This window comes from Polistes dominula, unplaced genomic scaffold, assembly GCF_049000335.1.
Source record: "Polistes dominula isolate Pdom_NZ unplaced genomic scaffold, Pdom_raw_medaka contig_77, whole genome shotgun sequence".
Lineage (NCBI taxonomy): Eukaryota > Metazoa > Arthropoda > Insecta > Hymenoptera > Vespidae > Polistes > Polistes dominula.
In genome coordinates, this window is record NW_028301152.1 from 7,009,429 (window position 1) to 7,034,546 (window position 25,118).

The following is a 25,118-nucleotide window of genomic DNA, read 5'->3' on the forward strand; positions in this document are numbered from 1 at the left end:
TTTTAATGGAACCATTACTTTTTTATAATATGACAATACAAATTTGATCATTAACGACTATATTGCTTTTGTGTTTATTCTTTTTTATATAAATTAAATGCATGTAGTATTTTCTTAAAATTTTTAAGATGAATAACATACAAAATATTCGTTCTTTAAAATTAGAACGCGTTTGATGAAAAAATTTTGTAAATTGTGTATCAATATAAAAATATTTAAAATATGATCAATAACAATGGTTACTTCGCATGCCCAGAATTAGCACTTTAACGCCATCTATATTCGTATATATGGTACAAGTTCAAATAAACTATAATTTAATTAAAAGATTTACGTTTCTTTCATATATTTCATATTAAGCTAATATTATTTAAGTTGTAATAATTAAATTACATTGTTTAATATATAATAATACTATTACCAATAATTATAGTAACACTCTATTTCTTTCTTAATTATTTTTTACAATATTTTGATACGTTTCTCCATTTCTGTTACATATTACAATAAAATTAAAAGTAATGAGGTAATTAAACAAAATAAATATTCCATTGTTTTTTGTCATTGCTTAAATGAGATAAAAGTCCTTTATATAAAAACTTCTGTTTGATCTTTAGACGTTTGTAAGTAAAATGCGTCATCAAAAGAAAAAATGAATAAGATAATAGATGAAACTTTGATCTTTTATAAATTGAATATTTATGAATATAAAAAGTTGTTGTAATTTTTGTTCATATTGATATTTAGATGAACATTCATTGCTTTTATGCATCTATTCAATAAACTTAGATCTTTTTTTCGCGCGCAACATATGGTAAGAAGAATGATGAAGATGAGGTTGAGGAGAAGGGGAAAAGAAAAAGAAGAGGTGGGGGAAATATTAAAAATATAGATAAGAAAAATGCAAAGTATTGACTTTGTATCATCCGCGGATTGACAATGAAATCTGCCATAATGGAGTTGAATCGGTTTAATCTTGACTTGAATATATTCGATCAAGATGACGTTCGTAATGTTGTTAGTGTGGTCAAGAGAGATTAAGAATGTCATTAGATAATATTGTCATGTTGGACAGTACTCTGGATACCCTGTGTTCAACAGTGTTATTCGCATAGCGCACTGGGAAGCTTCTCTTATGCGTTACTAGCAGACGACATATGCTTTGTATAACGTTGACATTAACAAATATTTAATAATCTTTCAATAATAATCGTATATATATTGCTGATTGGTTCCTGCGAAATGTCATCACCAACCCAAGTGGTAAATACAAATGTATTGCAATGATTTTTGTTTACGTTCCACCAATGTTTTTATCGCGCTATATTTGTATCAGACGCATAAACAAGTTTTACTTATGTCTTTTTATCTTTTTTCATTGTTGTTAATAGCTTTAACAAAGAGATATGCGTAGATATATTTCGATGAAGTGATTCGTTTTCTTTTTTATCGAATTCAAATTTAATTTAATTAATAATTTAATATTCATATTAGAATCAATATTATTATAAGCAATAAATGTGAATTTATTTTTGTTTTTAGAATATTTCTTTCTTTTTCTTTGTTCCTTTGTTTTGTTATTTTCTTTGTCTCTATGTTACCACACTAGCACACATATACCACTTGATTTAACATACTTTAGTATATCAAGTTTGATAAAAATAATCTTTTTTTTTTATTACAGATTAATAGAATCTTCTTTTTTTCCATTTATTATTTAGAATTATACACGATTATAATATTTATAATTTACGAAGAATCTAGTAATATGTTTTATAAGTGAATTATTTTTTCTTTTTTTTTTTAATTATTAAATACAAATATTGTACGAGTATAGTAACCTTTATGTTACAGATTAAAAGTGTTGGCCCAAAATTAGTTCCATTTTTTAAAAGTGTATCTGTATATTTTGTGCTACTAGCACAGCAGCCATCTCTATTAACTGCATGTTTCAAATGTTTGCCAATAATAAGTCTTATCGTCTTTGTTTTGTTACATGGAATTAGTTTATCCAAAGAGTAAGTCCAATATTATTTCATTTTGTATTTATTTGTTATAAATTATATTAACAAATTATACCCACACAATTGTAAATAATAAATGATTGCTTATTATATTATTTATTTCAATAAATGTATTTATGTATACATATATATATATATATATATATATATTTTAATAATTTACAGGTATACCTTTTCTAGACGTATTTTAACTGGTTTAGTCTTCAGTTGCATAGGAGATGCTCTGCTAGTATGGCCAAATTGTTTTACTGCAGGAATGTGCATGTTTGCTATTGCTCAAATCATGTACATTTATGCATTTGGCTTTAAGCCGATAAATTTGCTACTTGGTGCTATAATGTACTCATTCTGTTCCTTAGGTAAAATATCATTTTGATATTTATGATATTAGTACAACATAAAACAACTACATTCCTATGTTTCAGTCATATGTCTTTTAATGCCTGGTCTAAGTGGTATTCTAGTCATAGGTGTTCCAATTTATACACTGTTATTAACTACAATGGCATGGAGAGCTATCGCACGAGTACAATTTTTTGAGGTCAGTATAATCGTCATCTTAAAATAGTTTACGATTTAAAACTTATTTTGAAATTTATTTTTTGAATAGAGCGTTATTTTATTTATTTCTTTAAATGACCAGAGTTATTTGGTCATCATATTGCGATAAATCCAGTAATCCATTATCTTATTACTTGTTATCAAGTGAAGAGCTAGGGTCATTTCAATTGAATCAAAGGTACATGTATTAATAGAATTTATGTTCAAGGTGCTTTTTCTGGATCACTTACAATCATAAAAGTAGACATTTTATAATTTATTATTTTAAAATTGAAAAAGAAATCAAAATTTTTAAACGAATCTAATAATTAATTAATTTATATTTTATTATCATAATATGTATATATAACTGTGAATATTTTTGTTTATTAGGAATTATGGACATGGACAAAACTATGCAGCTGTGTTGGCAGTATATGTTTTCTAATATCTGATACATTACTTGGATTCCATTATTTTCGTAGTCCATTACCTTACTCTCAGGTATGTTTAAACGTATATTCAATTTGTATTAATTAAAAAATTATACAATTATATTTTTTATTTTTTAGGTGTCTATTATGTTAACGTATTATACAGCACAACTAGGAATAGCTTTAAGTGCAGTAGATTCAAAAAATAATTACAATACTGTTGATAGTACAAAGGCTGTTAGTAAAGTTAAAAAATAGAATAAAGTTATCTTTCATAGTAAAAAAAAATAATAAAAATTGGCATTGAATTCTAGAAGAATAAAAGTATTATTGTTGTTTAAATTGATAGAGATAATATATATCTTTCTTATCAAAGACATTACTTAATGTCTGGTAATATTTTTCTCTTTATAAATACTAACGACCTATCACTGCCACTAATATAGGCATGAATTTATCTTCTTTCTCATTTTAAACACATTTTAAATGTAATACCTATACACACATATATAATGAAAGATATATTTGGGAAATATCATTATATTGATATAAATGTATTTGAAAATACTTTTATCCACTAAGTCAATGTAACTATTTAGCGCGTTTATTGTTATGTCCGCATGCACGTATGTGCGTGTATAATTAAAAAAATTGTTAATATGAAACTGTTACATATTGTTCGTTCGTTGTAGTAATAATAACGATCATCTCTCTTAATAAGTAATGTTACTCTCTATGAACTTAGTTTAAGGTTTGATCAATATTTTCTGATCTTTTTCAAAAAATAATATATAAATCTAACAAATATTTTCTTTAATAAACTTGTGTTGTATGTTTTTATGAAAAACACATAAAAATATGCTTATTATTTGTGATCATTGATATTTAACTTTAAGTTATCCTTTTTCATGACAAGATCTCTATAATCGTGTATATCCGCATACAATTTCTTCGGACCAATATCAATGGATGTAATACTTTCTAATATACACAGTCAGAGTTGTGTGCACTTATTTTTAATCCTTGCATGATCTTGAATAATTGATATGATTATAAAAATCAATGTATCGCAATCCTGAATGTTATAAGTCTATGTATTTTAAAAAGAACTTGTTATATCAAAACGTCAGATAATTTTTGTGTAAAATATTTTTTCCTGCAGATATGTATAGGAACAATAATGAAATGAAAGAAGAAAAATATGTTCTAGATATGAAAATTCAATTATATAAAGGTGCAAATAGAGAAAAGAATTGAAGAATTAATCGCCAAATGATAAATTTGTAATTACGGTCTAGCGAATAACTGATTTGAGTCAAGTAATTAATATTCCTAAACGTATATATATATATATATATATATATACATATTGAATAGTATTTAGTGCGAATATTGTTTGAAATATGAAGAATGATTCAATATTTATATGTATGTACATCTTATATACATGTATGTATGTAGTACTTCTGCATGTATTCTACTTCGTAATAACTATTTGTATATTCTCTGTGGTGTAATATATTTGTTGATATATTTATATGTATGGTATAATGTAATAGATACTAATTATTTTGAATAGATAAAAAGGGCAATATATTTTAGTGATAATAAGACAGAGATACTGCTAAGACTTCATACTGTATAAATCAATGTATTGTTGAAAAGCAAAATCGTCAAGATTGTAATATACATATATAATATACATATATATGTATATATGTCAGTGTTAAATTGTACAATTCAGTAAAATCGTGAAAATTCTAGGTTTAACTCGAAATAACTAGACATTTTTATTGTATTTTCTCTGTACTTTGAAAACCTATGTTTTATTAGTCGTACTGCTCTATCGGGTCTACAAATCAAATCTCAATTTCATATAACTACCCGCCTCTTATAAATTCATATATTACCTAGTTGAAGTATGTAATTCTCCCTACCTGCATATTGTAACAGGTCAGTATAGTTATTTATGGGTTTAGCTAGTCATTTCACAGAGTAACGCCAACACACATATATACATAATAGTAACACTGCATATTACAATATAATACGATGTTCATATCATTTACCTTCTCGTTCACTGTTTCATGTCCAACTGCCGTATAATATGTAGTAGTAAATAAAAAACTGGACAGAACATCCAACAAGGTAAAATAAATAAGTCTTCGTGAAGGGTTCGTAAAAACTGTTAGTGTTAAAAACTAATACTATTACATACACAATATATTATACAATAAACACGATTTCAAAAAATTCATTACGACTAGAGAATTTACATAGTTTTTAAACTTACAATATTTTTAAATGACAATAGTGTAATATAGATATTGAGAAAAGTAATTTAACATGAAGTTATAGAATGAGAGAGAAAGAGAAAAAGGGAATTGTAAATATTTGTGTCATTAGAATCATATTATATATAACTATACTTTTTCTTTTTTTCATCAAAACAATATAAATATTATCTATAACTGAAATATATTTTGACTGTGCCTGCTGTAAGATAACGATTCGTATGCGGTTAATGATATCATTGAAATTCAAAAAGATTACGTTAGTAATTATTTGAAAATTACAAATATTGGTACATTAATGTTATCAAGTTCTTAGAAAATTGTTGAAGAAAATATTTAAATCCAGCCTCCCATAATTTGACCAGTTGCTTTAGATTTTCCACGTAACTTAGTTGTAGCAACTGGAACATTTTCTTCTTGTGCCTTAGAAGGTTTCGATGCTACTTTATCTGTTTCCTCTTTTTTCTTTTTTTCTTCCTCCTCTTTCTTTTTCTTTTTTTCTTCCTCTTCTTTCTTCTTATTTTCTTCCATCTCTTTCTTCTTCGCATCATCGACATTTTGATTTTTGGCTGACTCTTTCTGAGGTGTTTTATCTTTATCCGTATCAGTTTTATTAGACTTACTCGCTGAGGTCTGTGCCTCAGCTGATGCTTTGCTGACATCATCCTCTCTCGGATCTTCAGGTATAGGCGTTGGTGCTCTAAATTCTGGCCCCTTTCCATCCGGTGTTAATTTATCACCCGTTTTATCGATACTTCCAGCGCTCATTGATTTTAATATTCCTTTTTTCAAAGATTCTGACAATATCAACTTTGGACGATCACCCTCGGGACCTTTTACCTTCATACTTGACTTTTGAGAGGAAGTTGCACTCTTCCCTTCTCCTTTTTCTTCTCCTTCTCCTTCAGCTCCTATTTAATTATTATTATTTTTTAATTTTTTATTAATTCTCAACAAAATTAGATGTACTAATAAGATGATATTAGGTCGTTCTTAAAAGAAGTTTCTTAGTTTCATTTTACATGCACAAAATTGAATTTATATATATCCGTATGTATTTTTTATTGACTGACCTTCCGCATTTTCAACTTCATCGATATGCCTAACTCGTTTCAACATGAATTTGGCATAAGCAATTCTCGTAGTAGGCGTAACTTCGGATAGATTAGGATTATATTCGACCAAACGATTAGGATCGAGGGATGCTAAATCGGAATTAGAATTGCCTCGATTTCTACGAGAACTTCTTCTCGTTTGTTTTGCAAATGCCTCATTCGAACTACCAATTGGATCCCTAGCAAATGTGTTTTGTCGAACAACAGCATTCCAATCTTTCTTTTTACTGCCACCACTGCTTCTACGACCTATTGCTTTAGCAATTTGACTAAATACATCTTTCGGTTCCTTTTCATTTCCTTGGATAACTGCATTGACAATGCCTTCTACTATTCCAATCTGGAAATCCTTTTGCAATCGACGTTCCATTACACGACCCTTTTTACCAGATACTGTAAACAAATATACATTCATTTATATTTATAGATAAAAGAATACATACAGAATGTATCTAAACAGGTGATACAACTGAGTGGTAAGGTGATGATTCTATTTGTAAAAGAAAACGAGTAACAATTCTTCCGTTTTAAATAAAATGGATAAGAATATACATACATATATCAACAAGGACATCACTTTGAAAAATATCTTCATAGATAATGTAAATAATATTTTAAATATTAATAAATATACCATAGAATTTTCAAATATAATTTTCTCCAAATTGGTGCATTAAACAAAATAAATGTTACTTTTTTTCTTTTTGTCTTATTTTAACTCTTTATAATCATTTGAAACTTTGTAAAACATCCAACATACGGATACATACTATATGCATAAATGTATAAAGTCTAACAAAATAATCAACATTATTATAATAATTTCTACCAACATGCAGCATCCTGTTTATCAAGATTCGGTGTTCGCATTCCATTTTGTCGGAGAATGTCGATTAATTCATATCGTAATGTTGAAATATCTTGTCGAATTTCCATGACGTCGTCCTCGGTGATACCAAAATCATCACGTTTTCTTTGTTCCGCTGTCACGTAACGGCGAATAAGCAATCGCATCACCGTGTCATGTCTAGTCATTGCTTTTTCTCGTGATTTTTTCTAAAACAAAATATTGATCTATCATTATTATCATTATTATTATAATAATGTTTATGAAAATGAACTTACTATCAAGGATCGAGTTGGTCGTGAACCTTTACCACATTTAATAATTTTATCAAAAGATTTACTCGTGGGAACCATATTAAATGGTGGTGGAACGGTGTCACCATCTTCAAAGTAACTCATCCAAAGATGACTTCTTGCAAATTTCCACTCTGTATCAGCCCTTTCCTAAAAATAATAACAAAGTTCATTTAATTCAATAATATAATTCTTTATTTAAGAATTATTATTTTATAACAATACCGAAATAATTTGATACGAGTTTGACATCATGGCAATTAACATGTTGAGTAAGACTATAACGTTGATAACCGAATATGAACCAAACATAAGCAGAGCCCAAAATCTTGTAAAACTTTTGATTCCGGTTAGATCGAAGGATAACAAATCTACCATACCAAAACTTGCCCAAAATAATGATTGTGACGTTTCAAAAAGACTGAAAAAAAAATACACGAATAAATACGTTTAGGGTAAATTATATTTGGTCTTATTTGAAAGATCTTTAAATATCATTGTTATACTTAGCAAATCTTCGCCATATTGAGCAAGCTTTTTCTTGATTATCAAAATCTGGTAATCCGTTAGGCATATGATAACATTTCATTTTTTCCAAATCAGCATAATACCACATTAATTGATTCATACCACAACCAAAAGCGAATAGTACGAGAGTATAGATGAAAAAGAATTTAATAATATCGATTATCATTCTGCCTAAAGATATTTGTAAAGGTCCGAGATGTGGATTTACGCTGAATATGTGAACGAGTTTTAAGAAACTGTAAATATATTAGGAACGTTTAAGAATTATTTTAAAGAAAATTTATAAACTATAATATATATATATTAGGTCGTCCTGAAAATTTCTTCTTTTTTTTGGTGATAAATTGAACAATATTGGATGCTTAACACTTTAATGGCCGAAAATCTACACAGTCAAACGTCGCCAGAAGCCGGTAATATTTTTGAAAAATTAATTTAAAGAAAATTTATTAAATTTATGAAAAAATTAACATAAAAAAACAACAAATTTAATTTTATATAATTATAAATATATAAGAAGTTATAAATAAATAAAGGTTATTCCGGCTATCACACACATGTTGTGCCATTAAAGTGTTAATATACTCTTTTTTGTATTTTATGTTATTTTACTAAATAATATCGATTCTAATCTATTTTACTTTTTTTTATACTTTAAATTATTCAACTTAAAAAATATTGTGCCCGTAGAATTACTAAAAAACATGTATGCAGATCACACGTGTTAGAAGTGAAACCTTCAAAAAGTTTTCACTTTAAAAAGAGACTTTTGTGACGACCTAATATTAATCAAATAATAATTTATTGTGATAATCAATAAAAAAAAGAATTTACCTAAATATCATTCCAGCAGCAAAAGCTCCTTCTGAGAGAAGCATGGGATCGAAAGCATGCCATTTATCTCTTGGATACCAAGGATCCTCACCACTCCAATATTCTCTCTATGTAAATTACAAATTTATAAACCAAGTAAATGGTATTTAAAATAAGAAACAAAAAAGATTAATTAATTAATTAACTGATAAATGAAAGAAATTGAATAATTAGATTAATAAAAAGAAAAATATGATTTATGAATATAACGAACAATTATATGGATCATAATTAAAACGTACCTGTACTATAAACCAAGCAGTCATTCTCATACTTATCCATATAACGTAAAATGTATTTTGTATGAAGTCCACTATGTTCCATAAATCTGATATATACTCGAGTAATCCATCTGACCATAATGATCTTATTTCTCCGACAACTAAGCCTAAATTATTTATAAAACAAATTATTAATTTGTCTTTATATAATGCCTTTATATAAATTAATATAATATATTATATTAATTATTGGTGTTTATATAATAATTATCATTATATAAATACTATATTGTAACTATATAATAATTAATTATATAATTAAAATAATACTTTACTTTATAAGTATTACTAACTAAAAATGGTAATTTACTAATATAATAATTATATTAATAATTAATATAATTATTAATATATTAATAATATATTATTAATTATTGGTGTTTATATAATAACTATTATTATATAAATATCACCATCTTATTATATAAATAACATAAATAATAAATATTATTAATATTTTATTAATATATTATTAATATATTAATTTGTCTTTAAATTAAAATTATAATAATAATTATATCAGATGAATTCTTATGTAAATTGTTTATCTTCGTTATAAGGATCATCAATTCCTTTTTTTTTCTTTTTTTTCTTTTTTTTCTTTTTATATCAAAATAAAATATTGATTTACTTATTACGTAGATAATAACGCCAGATTCAACGAAACCCGGAATGCAACCACGTTCTCGTCTTTTCCATCCTGCAAGTATTTCACGCATCCACGCATTGCCAAATAATTCGATAACCAAATATTCGATTCGTTGAGACGCCATTCCAAGTAACACTGTGAATAATTTTTTAAATATTTTCTTGTTTCTTTTTCTCTAACTTTCCTTTTTTAACTTCTCCTTATAAAATGACGTATAAAGAAAATATCGAAGTGTCTACTTACTGAGAAAGAAAGCATAAGAAGAAGAGTGACAAATAAATTTGACAAATGGTTTTTTCATAAACAAACCCATTTGGGATGTAGGAGACATCATATAAATTGAACTGTAAACAGGAAACATAGCACCGAGTTTTCCAACTTCGATTAATTGACCGATCATACTTTTTCTACGAAAACCAGGTAGACCATCGTACCAAATGGCTGCTAATAATTGTTGCACATTCGGATGAGCTACGAACTGAAAATAAAATGTATATACAGTTCAAATTAATTTAATTATAATAAATTTGTTTAAGACATTTTAGGATCTAACATTCGATATTTAATAATATTTGAAAAAGAATGATTGTGCCCTTTACGATAGGCAACACTTTCATACATGCATGTATAAAACAAAATATAATATAAGGGTATTGTAAAAATCGTTTTATCAAATTAAAACATTAAAAATTGTATTTGTGATAAGTATTTAGATGGCAACAATATTATAACTAATTAATTTATGTAAGGCAACAATATTATAACTAAAAATTAATACTTAAACAAAATATTCTCACTCTGTATTAATAAATCAATTTTGATTTGTTTAATATTTTGAACAATCAATAAAACAACTTTTAAGACATCCTTTTATACAACATTTACCTGTTTTTGTTTATATTTAATAGCAAGTTTTAATCGTTCTAAAGTTTGACGTTCTCCAGGTTCCCAATTATCTCCAGTAGGATTATAATTGAGCATAATTTCTAATTCATATGATGTACGTGCATGATCTAATAACGACGTTGCAAAATGTTGCGTTTGTTCTCGCATTTCCTAGATGAACATATTTTCAATATTTTATGATAAACAAAAATAAATAACATTATTTTACAGAATATTTAATAATGAAATGTACATTATACTCAAATCGAAATTCTTGTTCCATTCGACTGAGACGACGTAATTCCCATGAAAGTTCGAATGCTGTTAAAAGTGGATCTCTCGAAGATAAAGCGATAAGGGACGGTGATGTTAAAGCTCTGTATGCGTTTATACGAGATTGAGAATGTCGAAGAGAATCTTGTTCACTCGAAGTTACACACTCGTCGCAACCACATCTAAAATCGTATAAAGATAGTATTATAAAAAAAGTTAAATATTAAATCATTTTATACGAGATGTCAGATTTTTAATTTAATGTAATCGGAGTAATTGGACGTTTTATATACTTAGACTACTGTGGGCGTCTATAGGCGCTTATAAATTTTACTTTTGTAACACTGATAGTGCTTATAGTATTTATAATAAAAATTTAGTTAAAAAAATACAAAGAAATAAATAATATAATAATATTATACTATATATATTATACTACATCCCACATAACATAAAAACTAACTAAAAACTTTCTAAAACATTTCTTGAAAAGCTTTAAACCTTTCAAAAAGGTTTCTAAAAAATCTTTTTACAAGGTGAAAATGTCCGCGTTAAGAGACGCAAAAGATTACTCTATCAGTAAAATATTTTAGAAATGTTTTAAAAATATTTTTGTAAAATCTTTTATGAATCTTTTTCAAAATATTTTAGAATGATGCCTGCAAGGTTTCTGAAAGGTTTTTTGGAAATATTTTACGAAACTTTCGCTGAAAGATTTCAAAACTTATTGTGTTATGTGGGATATATGCCCATAATTATTATAGTGGTCTAAGTCATGTATCTCTTGTTTCGAGATATTTAAAGATTTCTATTTAAACACTGTATGAATCCTATGTAATATTGAAAAAACAAATATTATCTGACGATTCATTTTTGACAATATCGTGAAAATTACATTGAATTTATTTAGTTTAAAATAATGTGGTGCTAAATAACTAATAAACTCATTTTTTTTTAATTTTAACTTAGACCACTTTCATAATTATGGGCACGTATTATATTATATTATATATTATACTATATATATTATTTTACGTCATATTTTACGTAATGAAATTCAATATATCGATTATTGAAATATATTTTACATACAAAAATGCATTCCTAATAAAAATTTCACCATCTCAAAATTTGATAGAAAATAAATTACCTGGCATCATGAGGGGTTGGTAAGGTCGCTCCACGATCTAAAAGTATTTTCAAAATTTCATAATTATTTTTGTGTGCTGCCAATACTAAAGGAGTTATGTCAGGAGTAAAATTAGATGATGATCTATCTACGGCTTCCCAACTCTGAAATAAATATCAATTTTTTTTATCTATCTATCTTTTAAATATAATACAGATAGATGTTTAGAAAATTGATTTAACTTGTTCTTGAACTTACGTAAGGTTGACCTGCAACATGGATTCTTTCTTCCCATTCTAACAAAATCTCCACGGCTTCCACGTATTCCTCTTTGATGGCATGCAAAAGTGCATCCTGCAATAGTAATGTAATATTAAATTTAAAAAATGTATTAACAATTTATTGAATTATTATTATAATTTTTTCTCATCACCTTAACTTGTATTCCCAAATCCAACAACAATTTAATAAGTTCGATATTCTCATTTTCAATCGCTGCTATTAAAGCTGATCGATTTAATGGATCAACGCAATTTATATTCAAGATTTCTGGATGATCTTTATTTTCTTCCAGCAATCTGTTTTAATATCAATTTTATTACAGTTATATTTTTATAAACGTTAAATGTGAATTTTGAAATTATACCTTTTGACGGTAGCACAATCACCTCTCTCAGCACTCAATAAAAAATGTTTTTCAACCGGTCCGAGAATATAATCAGCCGGTGGACTTAATGATTGTACCGAGGGTGCTCTAATTTCATTACTAAGAAGATTCTGTTGTGATTCAGATGGATTCATAATTCACGTCCTGCAAGCTTGCCGTTGAAACATAACAGAATTCATTCGGGTACTTTTTTATATCTTGCGATTTTTTACTTTATTTGTTGTTCTTATTTTATCGGAAAAACTATTACCGAACTATCGTACGAGGATATAATTTGTTTCTTTCAAAAAAAGATTTAAAACAAATTTACACGAGATTTGAAATCTATGTTTTTTACACTTAACTGTTGAACAATAATTTGTTATACATATATGGAATTATTTATTAATTTATAATGTTTTATATTTGATGGCACACTTTGTCAAATTTTATAACTCCATGAAAACGTAATGGTAACATGCAAGACAACGATTATGAACTGTACTGTTATAGTAAAAGCACGCTGAGGCTTACTGAAACCTTATATCGTTCAGTAGTTGGGGATCTCGACAGCGGATTAAGTTCAGATATATAGAATACAAGAAAAATATTCTGATACTGATTTCTACCATTCTAAGGTATAACAATTTATTCATTGTTTTTAATCCCTATTGCATACATATATATATAAAATTCAGTATATGTAGGTCGTAAAACTTATTTTTAGGATTAATAGAAAGTTGGATCAAGAAATAGGATTAAATGATTAATTTTATACAAGGTCTTCAAGTGAATTTCATTTCAACGAAGCTTTCACGTTGTACCATAATCAATTTATTACATTTTTATTCTTGCAATTAATGTTATTTCTTGTCGAAAAAATATTTTCTAATATTTTTGAATATTTTATTAGAAACAATTTTGTATGATTTGCATGTATTTAATGTTTTTTTTGTTTAGAAAATTTTTAAATGGTATTTGATTTTTTTTCTAAATCCAAATTTTCTTTCTTTTTCGGTTTATTCTTTTTCTTCGTTTCTTCTAACACTGGTAAGTTCAGCGGACAACTATCCTTCTTTGGTTTCTTTTTAATTATCTACAAAAATATTTCATTTAATATTTTTAATTAATTGCTAATAATGTTCTTGTAAATTATAACAGTGATTTTAATGCAAAGTAAAATGTATAAATTCATTTGATTGAATTAATAAATCATAAAATGAATTATTCCAATTGTTTGAATTGAATTAATTAAATTCATTATTCCAAGCACATAATAATAGAAATTTTATTGATCAAATAATTAATTTAAACATTACCATTCTTAATAATAATTTTTTCTTGGTTGTTGTTGGAACGACTGCTTTTTCCCAACTTTTCTTTTCTCGCCACCAAATTCTTTGATACTCGTTCGATAATAGTAACTCGATGCATGGTCGTCTTTCTCTACGAAAATATAACAGGTCAAACAGGACAATATATATACATTTTGGGCGTGGTTCCGAAATCGAGATCATCGAGTTGAATTTGCATAATCATTCGAGTGTTGTGTCACACTTTGCTCTTTGCTCAACTCAAGCATCAAAAATTATACGTAAATATGCATGCATACTCTTGATTTCACGTTAAAACCAAACGAAAAAATATTGTAAAATAATTCAAGGTCAATATATATATAGGTATATACTTTTCATAGGATGGTATAAAAGCCTTTTTCGTAGAATGATCAGATGAGATGATATTATCTTGAGTTTTGCCAGATTGAGAAGGTGTCCAAGATTTGAATTTAGCTTCGGTACCAATAGTAACCATGTTACTTATCCTTTTTTATTAACTTTGTTATCCGAAAAAAATGTTTAAATATTTATAATTGGGAATACACCCCTAACCCACCCCAAAAATATTTTTTTTTAATTACACTAACAATATTATAAAGTATAAGAGGTTATAGGTCAACAAATGATTGATTTTATTTATGTATCGTTAAAAATAAAAGAAAATCTAAATAAAAAAATAAACGATATTAATTCGTTCATAAATAAAGGACAAATTGATTAACTTTTCTTTTAGAATGTTTTCTAATTTTATTATCAAAAAACTTACATAAATATTTAACTTTTTATATTGTCAAATAATTTTCTTAATAATTACACATTAACAGTATTAAATGGAAATATTTTTTATTATTGTTTAATAATAAATTAGACTTATTTATATTATTTTATAAACTTTTCATTATTATATATTATTTTTATTATACTTTTGTTATATACTTTATATTATTATATATTATATTATATACTTATACTTATTTGATTAATTTTTATCTATTTTTTATTTTATAGAGTTAAACTAAACGAAGTGGTTCAATTAATAATTGATCAAACTTCAATATTATTTTATTTGAAAAGATTGATGGAGAGATTAAGATCTAGATTAAATTCTAGATTTGTTGTTGTTTTATTGTTCTTTTTATTTTTCAAATAAAAAGTCATTTAATAATGTAAAATTTGTTTATTTCGAAATTACACGAATTATATGGGGGACTAGGAAGGGTTGCAAAGAGAATGGGAGAGGGTAAGGTAAATATGGTAGGAGACAAGTCACACCTTGTTTTCTCACTTCATTCAGAAAAGATCGTATGAAGAAAAGGTAGTCTCTCCTTCAGTCGGACGGTCCAAAGTCTTTCGGATGTTAGTCGTCAATTTCAAGTTACAATCACCGTTGATCATTCTCTTTATATCATAAGATAACGTGAATCTGTGAATAACAAAAAATCAGTGTATAAAAGGTGCCAGATAATGAAAAGTATTGTATTATATAAATTAGAGTAAAACTCAATCAATCGTATTGACGATAAATGACGATTATAAAATACATTACATCGATAAATAATGAAAAAGTGAAAGGAAAAGAAAAAATTGAAAAATCGATCAACGATCGATAAGATTTATTGGCATAATAAATCATTAGTGATAAATAGATCGATTACGAATACTTAAAATCAAATATAACAAGGTTTTAAGAAGAAATTTGTTTAATGATTAAAAAAATATTATAAATAATAATAATATAACATAATATAATTATATATAATAATAGTAATATTATATTATTATTATTAATAATAATAATAATAATATTATTATTTTGTTATATATATGTTTTTCTTTTTTTTTTTTAATATAAATTTCTATAGTATCGATTATCTATCTGCATCTATATTTAAAAAAATTTGTTGATAATAATAATAAATTATAATAAATTAATAAACGATGGGAGAAATTATATGTCTTTATGGAAAAACGTTGCCGGATATAGAAAATTTTTTAAAAGAAGCAACACCATCCCGAACATTCGCAGACGTCGCTCTTTGTTGCTTCGGTGGTGAAAGGTTTTTGACGCATCGACTCGTTCTCTCAGCTGCTAGTCCTTACTTACAGGTTTGATTTTCTTTTCTTTTTTTTATTTGTCAATTTTTTATCTTACTTCATTAAATCACGTTATGTAATTTTTTCCCGTAAGCTTGATCGATCGATAAAGCAACAACAAAAAATCCCCCATTAATTCTCGTTATTATTACAGCTGTCAAATTGTAATTAAAAGGAAATAAAAAAATAAATTATATTTATATTTTCACTTGTATATATGTTTAACAGAAAATTTTGCAAGTTGTAATTAAAATTTTGATAATAAATTATATTTATATATTTATTTGTATATGTTTGACAGAAACTTCTGCATGATGATGGTAACCCGTCGAACAATCAAGAACCTATAACAATCGTATTAGAAGAGATCGAATCAACCGAATTATCAGCAATATTAGATTTTATCTATACCGGTCGTACAAAAGTATCACGGACAAGATTGAATGCGTTTCTACGAACAGCTATGATTTTACATATAAATTTACCACCTTTACCTGCTGCTATCTTGTACGATACATTCGATCGAGATAATAGATCGTATACCTTCGATTTCAAGGCTACTACAAATCATACACCTTCTAAAATGTCTCAGAATTTGACTGGAGTCATTGAACGTCCTAAAGAATTTAAATTTCGTACAAAGGACTCTTTGTTGGAGTCGCAATTATTTACGTCATTTAAATACCAAGACATGGTGAGATCGTCTAACAAAGTGGATTACTCGTGGATAAACAAGGACTTGATTTACCCTGAAGAAAGATGGCGGAAAACGTGGAAGAGACAATTTTGTCACGTGGCAAATCGCGTGACGGCATCACCTTGGCGTCAAATTGTCAGACCTCATCATTCGCCTAAATTACGATCAAGTATGACAAATTTCGTAAGTATATTTTCATTTAATTATCTTTATTACTTTATTCAATATTTATTCATAATGTGTGTGATGATTTACAGAATACCAATAGACTTACGGACAACAAAAACGAAGAAAATAATATCGATAGAATTTCATATGGCGTTGAACAGTACGATTCTATCAAACAAGATTCTTTCTTCGAAAGTAATGTAAATTCAATTGAGAAAACTTACGTATCCAAAGAGAATGCAACATCAGGGAAGGTTACAGAGAATTTCGAATATCCTCGGATGAATCCTAATAGGAATTTAAAGGAAGAAGAAAAAAAGAAACGAAAAGGGAGAAATGTTTTCGTTGTAACGATTGTGGTAAAGAATTTTCGCAGTTGCGCAATTACAAGTACCATCGTAGCATTCACGAGGGTACAAGGGAATTCGCGGCCAGTTGCACGGAATGCGGGAAATTTTTTAACGATCGTAGTTACCTTAGTTCACACATGAAGATCCATCGCAATCGTAAGGAATACGCTTGCCTTGTATGCGGTAAAAGTTTCAATCAACGAATGGCATATAACATGCACGCCAAGATACACACCGGTTTGAAACCACATAGTTGCGAACAGTGTGGCAAAGCTTTCTCGAGGAAAATGCTTCTCAAACAGCATCTCAGGACACATTCTGGGGAACGACCTTATAGGTGTCACATTTGTCAAAAAGCTTTTGCAGATAGATCGAACATGACACTTCACACGAAGCTTCACTCAGGATTGAAACCTTATCAATGTACTCTTTGTTCCAAGGCTTTTACGAAGAAACACCATTTGAAGACTCACCTCAACTCTCATACTGGATCCAAACCTTATTCTTGCTCAAAATGTGGCCTTCATTTTTCTCAGAGTAGTAACATGAGAACACATTTTAAAAAATGTACATATCAGATTAATCCAATTGTTTTGACTAATGATTCGAAAAGTGGGGGAACTCTTAAGGGTTAAGTAGAATCTGCAGATAGAAATCTCAAAATTATCTATTGTATAATTCAACGAGAGTTTCAAATGATTTTTTAATTTTATGTATATTTAATTATTATTATTATTATTATTATTATTATTATTATTATTATTATTATTATTATTATTATCTTTTCTTGATAAACCAAAATACAATATTTGTGAAAATATATTGTCCTTAACAAAGAAAACTAAGCAGCATGATTTGAAATCACATAGGATTATGGTACATGACCTTTCCCATGACTAGGAAACCTCATAATTAGATGTCTCTTTAATCTTCTAGGCGTTTAAAACTACCGTCCATTCGCTTTATGCTCTTATCTTGAAATCTTTATCCTTAGCTCGTGAATAGGGATCATCTCACACAGATGTATCAAGAAAGAGAAAGGGTCTTCGCTATAAAGATAGCGAATGAAGATTCTGGAAAAATATCTCTCGCTTTTTAAAAAAATATTTAAAGCTTAACCACTCATATTTTTCAAAAACAAAATGTACCTGCGTGAACATTCAAATAACCATTTTATATCTAAGTAACGATCTAATAATTAACTGTTAAGTATACGGTGTTGTTCTTGGTGTTGATCTTCCGGACGTTTTTAAATTATCACCAATTCATTTTTATCTTTTAATCTTACTACGTAGAAAGAGTATTACCCCCTAGAAAAAGATTCATTAAATGGGAAAAAGAAAAAAGAAATGAACGAATAAAGAAGATGAAGATTCTTCTTGGTTGAAGAGATGAAAAAATAGGGCTGAATTTTACGTTGTTGATGTTGTTAAGTGGTTAGTTCAACGACGCAATTATGTAGTCTCGTAATTAAGTCAGTGTTATATAAATATTTTTGAATGTATATATATACTCGAGAGAGATGTTAACACAGAGTTCTTCGAACATGTTACTGTGATCTTTCTCATGATCTTTCTTGCACTGCTAACACAAATATTTCTTAGTTTTAATAAAACACAAGCTTAATTGCCAACGATAATTAAGTGACACGAGAGAACACGAGTTCCAAGTGAAGCTGCTGAACCATTTACGTGTATATATATGTATATGATATGCGTAAAAATAAGATGTATACACCTGTACTGTAATGAAAAAATTCGTCAAAAAAGGATCTCACGTTATTTTGCTAGCTTTTTTTTTGTATTTTTAAAACAATTTGACTACGTATCCTTTTGTGTTCATCCTTTGATAGTTATGTGATCTTTGTCATTGATCGAAAAAACACAAACCGGTTTTATAATTTACTTTCTTATTTTTAATTCATACGCACGATTCTTTTTATTTATGTATTTTTTTGGCAATATATTGCACAACCAAATGGTTTTATTTTTACTAAAAATTGAAATCTGTTGTACTTCTTACGGTTAGTATAAAAAAACACCCTGCAATTAAGGCTTCTTTTCTAATAGCAGATTTTATTTTACAATTAATACTAATCAATAATTTTGATCTCTTTTTTGATTTATAATACATATTGTATATTTTAATTTTGTTTGATTATTGTGTATATATATATATATATAATAAAAAGCAAAAGAGTATTACGTTAAATAATTAAATAAAAAGTATAATAATAATAATTATTAATAAAATATAATATTAATTAATAAAAAGTAGTACATTAAATAATTATAATATAATTCTAATTAACATCTATATTCAGAATAAAAGACCGAATTAAAAAATAATACGCATTATCGCTTATCAATGTTTCTTTCTCTTGTTTTGATAAAATATTATCGATCAATTTACTTTTATAATATTCATAAATATTTTCTATTAATTACCATTTAAAAAAATAAATAAAATAATGGCAAACTCTAACGCTAAATCGTTTTATTCTTCATCGGAAAAATCTAATTCCTTATATAAGAAAAATTCGAATTCTAACGCGACCGTAAGTCTCACAATCATTTCTAATATAACACGAATTATTATAATATCATAATTTTTTATTTTCTAACTCTGTTAAAAGTAAAACTTTAATGTCTCTGAAGAAGCGAATGCCTCTAACTGTAGGTGAAACCGTACAATAAATTACATTATCGAATATTGACCACATGAGATTATATACGGTTAGGTTAGGATAAATTTACAGAAATTGAAATAATACAAATGTTAATTCGTAGGTAAAAGACTGTTTACAATATCAATTATTAACGCCATTCCAAACACTTGTCATGGAGTTGAAAAATACTGTAATGAAAAGTTATTGGAACAAAGAAGTTGGAAAGACTCAATATTTAGTACCTCATCTACCAGTTGGTATGGATCCATTAAAAACAACTTTCGGGAAAAAATATAAATTTGGTATGGTCCCCCATTAAAAAAAATACTTTTCAAACCAATTAAAAAAAATGATTTTATATTAATTTAAAATTGTTTTTATTGTACTGCGACAAAGATGTAATTCAATTTGATTGAACGCATGATATTATTATTATTATTATTATTATTATTATTATTATTATTATTATTATTATAGTAGAAAAAAAATAGAAAAATAAAAAAAATTTATTATCTATTTACCAGAAACAACAATGGCAGAATTAATAAATCCTCCCGAAATTGATAGTAAACCGATAATGCATGCTGATGTTGATCACTGTAGATTTGAAAACATTAATCAACAAAATGAAGGAACACAAACTACTAGAAAGTAATATTATCGATATAATTTTAGAAAGTATATTTAGTCACATTAAAGTCAAATAATTCAAAATCCATCTTTTCAAAAAATATAGACAACTAGGGAACCAAATTGATAGGACATTGATTTTTTAAATACTACATAGTTGTAAGAGAAACCACACATTATACAACCCAGTAAAGTCCAATACTAAATCGTTTCAAAGAAAACGAAAGGAGAAGTTTTTACATGCATTCTTATATACCTGTTCGTTTTTATACGGAAAAATAAATTTTTTTACAGCTTTATGATTTTTTACATCGTGTTAGACTCAAAACTTTCCAACCCTCCTCGTATTGAAAGATTGAAAACTTTGAAATGATATTTATTACGTACTTTGATATTTTATATATTATTAATATTATATAATCATGTTTTATATATTAATATCTTGAAAAATTAATTAAAATAATTCTATTTTTTAAATAGTTATAATTGCCATTTTAACAAACATACTTGTTTCGGAAAAAAGAGTAATGCCGATGAAAGAGGATCTAGAATTAAAAAGATTATACAAAATAAAGATTATAGTAGTACTACATTAGTCAATCACATTCAAGCCGATTTTTTAAAAGACACGCAATTACTTCTTGGACAAGTAAAGTAATATAAATAATATAATTTATTATAATAAAATTAATAATTAAATATAAAAAAATAATGTATAAAAATATGATGGAAAATTCATAAAGAAATCCGAAAAGAAAATGTTTATCTTTAACGAGTATATATGGGAAACCCCCGATAAAACAAGTAGATTCAGTAGCAGATGCATTGCAAGAATCACCTATGGACAATACATTGATCTTAAAATGGAAATATTTACAATATCTGAGAATGTTGCGTGATAATCTTAAAAAATATATTCCCAGTAACGATTACTTTGATATTTATGAAGATTTAGTCTGTTTGGATAAGGTAATGATACTTGTGTGATTATTTATAATTAATAATAACATGAAAATATAATTCTGGGAACAAACATACTATGTCATGTCATATCTTAAGAGGTTTCGATTCTTGCTATTGTTCAACAGACGACCTTACCTTTGACAATGTCGAACTAGACAAATATTTACACTATCATCAAAAATAGGCCAGGAGTCTTATTCGTTCATTTTTCCTTTCTCTTCTTCCTCCTCTCACTTTCCTTAAATAGGAAGATTTTTTTCCTTTTCACTGACGTGAGACCTAGATCCGCAGGTTGGACTTCAGCATCATAGTAGGAACAATTAATGTTTCAACAAAATACACATTAGGTACATTAACTTTCTCTGTTATTTTCAGGAACACACTGGTATTTTATCGGAAGAAGATGTATTTACAATTTTGAAGAACTACAAGATTTATCCTAAAAGAGAATTATTTGACGGATTGTTAGATCTTTTAGGATTTCGACAAAATAATAAACTTTTTTATAACAACGTAGTGGACCTTCTAAATTGGAAACGTCCATTTCCTATATTTCCAAAAATAAAAAGTATTAATAAAAAATTTATATTATTTACATGTGTATAATGTTAGCTATAAATAATTATTCCATTAATAAAAATAATTAGATATTTCAGAAAATAAGGAAGAAGTAATATCAAATCTAAACGAAGATGAAAATAAATCTTCCGTAACTCCGTCTAAATATTATCCTTGTAATGAAAAGTTATACTCAAAGATTGACAATGCTTATGCTTTAATTTTTCCCAGTACTTATACAAAATATAATTTAAATCATATAGATTTTTTCAAGGTATTGGTAATTAAATTATAAATTTAAAATTGTATTATGTTCATTGAACTTATTTTATTCGTAATATCTAATAAAAATGTTTATATAGCTTCGAAGTAAAGAAGAAATACAAAATATATTTGAAAATATTGGAATTAATTTTCCTGATAACACTTTTGATATACTTTGGGAGAAAGCAATTCAAAAGGATGGTAATGAAGGTGTATGCGTTGATACTTTTAATACTTTGTTAGATGTACCTATAAATTCTTTGTAAAAAATATATACAAAATATCAAGTATATTAATAATAATGATAATAAATCTGATACTTATAGAGAATGAAGTTATAAAAATATTATTTAAAAACAAACAATTTTAATCAATCTCAGGCTTATATTTTTAATTCGGTTGTATAAACTTTACATTATTTTAATAAATTGTCTAAACTTCTATTTTATAATAAAATAAATAAATCTTAGTAATTATGTCATACTTATTTTATACATCGATACATTTTACTGATTCCCCAAAGGGTTACACTCCTTTTACACTTAAATCCTTAACCTATCTTAACACTACTCTCTCCTTCGCTTCTCCTTTCCTCCTTTCCCCCTCCCCTCGTCCCACAACCCCGCTTCTCCATCTCTTCCCAACTCTCAACAACCTCCTCCCTGTCCTGCACTATCCTTTTTTTAAACCTTTTCCTCCCTTCTTCCCATTTTGAAATCTCCACTTCTCCCCCCTTTTCTCTCTCCCGCGCCTCCTTCCAGCATTCTCTCGCCAGCTCACTTCCTTCTCCTCTCCTTAGCTTCTCCTCATACTTCCAAGCTCTCTTCGCTGTTCTTGTTCCCAGTTTATCTCTTTTTCCTTCTTCTCTTATCATGTACCCTGATGTCCTCTAATCTACTCCCAGTGTCCATCTCATATACCTTTCCTGTACCCTCTCGATCTCTTTCCTCTCCTCCCACCTCCATATTTCCGCTCCGTAACTTAACACCGTCCACACCAGCGTGTCGGAAAGCCACATCTTCCTCCCCCTATTCTTGCTAAATATTCTTCACCCTAATCCCCATACTTGCCTCATTACTGCCCCTGCTTTCTTTACCCTATCCCTCATACTTATTTTATACATTTATACATATTTACAGTAACTTTGGTATAATACAATAAAATTTAGTTATTTAAATATGTATTTTACTTAATCTACATATTCAGTAATCCCTTCATTTAGATGGTCTATATTTATGCAGATACACTTTAATGCACTTGAAATGCACTGAGTTTAATGAACCAAACTTCATATGTCACAATAAATGAGTTATGTAAAAAGAATACAAATTCAGAAATTCTATGGTATAATTTATTTTGTTATTACGTATACTTATTTTTCTATCTAAGTAAAAGTTAAATACATATTTGAAAATTTAGAATAGATTCTTATTTTAAATGGCTTTTCATGGATCTATTTATGCATTGCTTTCGTGAAACCAATGACCATGTAAACAAAGAGAATAAAATATTTATTAATTTCTAAAAAAAAAGGTTAATCAACAGGTTTTAAAAATTTTCTTTTTTTCCTCGGATTTTGATCATTATTATTAACTTTCTGTTGTTTCAGCCTTTTAAAGCTTCTTTTTCCCTTTCTAAGCGATAACCATTTATCTGCCATTTGTTCATCCGTTACATCTGTTTCTTGTTTTTTCTCCAATTCCATCTGTTTATTAATTTCTTCCATTTCTAATAATTTTTCTAATTCAGGATTCATACCTTTGAAACTTAGTCTACCTTCAATCAATCCTTCACAAATCACAAAACTAGGTTCAATAATAAACTGATCACTAAAATAAAATATAAAGTGTTATTATATATAATCATCGTATTGTTAGAATATATATAAATAGAATAGAAAAATTATATTGCAATATATATTACAAAATACATACGATTTACTGCTCATTTTAACTGAAAATTGACCACCAAAGTAATCTTCTCCTTCTTTCTCTATCATCTGTTTTTCAACTTTGTCTTTTGTCCTCTTCATAAACTGTAAATATTATTTTTAATAAATATAAATATACATAAAACATATCATATAATGTATTCAAATGACACTGCATCATTAATAAATGAAAAAGAACAATATAAATTAACTAATCTAATACAAATAAACAAAAAAATGAGATACGTATTAAAAAAGAAAATAATTAATATGGAAATCAAAGTTTAGGTTAGATATTATTATATTAAAAAATGAATTGACATAAATAAAAATAATTCAGTTTTTGTAATTCAGGTATTGTACCATGTGTAGACTCATTCAATTATTATTATTTAATACATTTAAATATAAAAATCATAAAAAATCTAACATACCTTCATTTCTAAAATACTCTTTGATAATGTGAATTTATTAGGATTCATCTTTGTTACTTAAAAAATACCTTGCACTATTAAACTATTATTTATGAGATCAACTTCACTTATTGCTATACATATAGCTGCACATGGCTACCATTCAACTATTTTTGCATTGCACCAACTATACTTGCAGCTAAGACTAAAGCCCCTAGATGTTTTAAGATGGCGT

The 25,118-nt window shown here is 27.0% G+C and overlaps 6 protein-coding genes across 6 annotated transcripts; 3 read left to right on the forward strand and 3 right to left on the reverse strand.

Moving 5' to 3' along the window:
• The first annotated feature begins 857 nt into the window (after window positions 1-857).
• On the forward strand, window positions 858-4,714 carry LOC107073694 (lysoplasmalogenase TMEM86A). Its single transcript, XM_015334388.2, has 6 exons — window positions 858-1,263; window positions 1,855-2,018; window positions 2,190-2,383; window positions 2,450-2,565; window positions 2,958-3,068; window positions 3,137-4,714. The coding sequence occupies exons 1-6, from the start codon at window positions 1,243-1,245 to the stop codon at window positions 3,254-3,256; spliced, it is 726 nt and encodes a 241-aa protein (XP_015189874.1). The 5' UTR covers window positions 858-1,242; the 3' UTR covers window positions 3,257-4,714.
• A 489-nt stretch (window positions 4,715-5,203) lies between these two features.
• trp (transient receptor potential) lies at window positions 5,204-13,287 on the reverse strand. The gene is made up of 16 exons (XM_015325801.2): window positions 12,812-13,287; window positions 12,599-12,743; window positions 12,424-12,519; window positions 12,187-12,329; window positions 11,017-11,218; window positions 10,764-10,934; window positions 10,122-10,356; window positions 9,861-10,013; window positions 9,191-9,336; window positions 8,910-9,016; window positions 8,054-8,311; window positions 7,773-7,968; window positions 7,533-7,697; window positions 7,241-7,463; window positions 6,366-6,800; window positions 5,204-6,203 (listed from the first exon to the last, which is right to left on the reverse strand). The coding sequence occupies exons 1-16, from the start codon at window positions 12,964-12,966 to the stop codon at window positions 5,629-5,631; spliced, it is 3,405 nt and encodes a 1,134-aa protein (XP_015181287.1). The 5' UTR covers window positions 12,967-13,287; the 3' UTR covers window positions 5,204-5,628.
• A 180-nt stretch (window positions 13,288-13,467) lies between these two features.
• On the reverse strand, window positions 13,468-14,894 carry LOC107068883 (uncharacterized). Its single transcript, XM_015325704.2, has 3 exons — window positions 14,499-14,894; window positions 14,131-14,257; window positions 13,468-13,907 (listed from the first exon to the last, which is right to left on the reverse strand). Exons 1-3 carry the CDS (start codon window positions 14,621-14,623, stop codon window positions 13,779-13,781), a joined length of 381 nt encoding a protein of 126 aa, XP_015181190.2. The 5' UTR covers window positions 14,624-14,894; the 3' UTR covers window positions 13,468-13,778.
• Window positions 14,895-15,981: 1,087 nt separating this feature from the next.
• Window positions 15,982-19,523, forward strand: LOC107068882 (uncharacterized). The gene is given in 4 exon segments (XM_015325702.2): window positions 15,982-16,254; window positions 16,544-17,122; window positions 17,197-17,415; window positions 17,418-19,523. Coding segments are annotated over 4 exon segments (1,641 nt in total). The 5' UTR covers window positions 15,982-16,086; the 3' UTR covers window positions 18,093-19,523.
• A 305-nt stretch (window positions 19,524-19,828) lies between these two features.
• LOC107068881 (EF-hand domain-containing family member B) lies at window positions 19,829-23,457 on the forward strand. Its single transcript, XM_089178454.1, has 8 exons — window positions 19,829-20,014; window positions 20,247-20,427; window positions 20,650-20,776; window positions 21,236-21,409; window positions 21,499-21,724; window positions 22,094-22,286; window positions 22,375-22,550; window positions 22,639-23,457. The coding sequence occupies exons 1-8, from the start codon at window positions 19,928-19,930 to the stop codon at window positions 22,804-22,806; spliced, it is 1,332 nt and encodes a 443-aa protein (XP_089034580.1). The 5' UTR covers window positions 19,829-19,927; the 3' UTR covers window positions 22,807-23,457.
• A 420-nt stretch (window positions 23,458-23,877) lies between these two features.
• Mpp6 (M-phase phosphoprotein 6) lies at window positions 23,878-25,078 on the reverse strand. Its single transcript, XM_015325746.2, has 3 exons — window positions 24,905-25,078; window positions 24,475-24,575; window positions 23,878-24,369 (listed from the first exon to the last, which is right to left on the reverse strand). The coding sequence occupies exons 1-3, from the start codon at window positions 24,950-24,952 to the stop codon at window positions 24,075-24,077; spliced, it is 444 nt and encodes a 147-aa protein (XP_015181232.1). The 5' UTR covers window positions 24,953-25,078; the 3' UTR covers window positions 23,878-24,074.
• Between the last annotated feature and the right edge of the window lie 40 nt (window positions 25,079-25,118).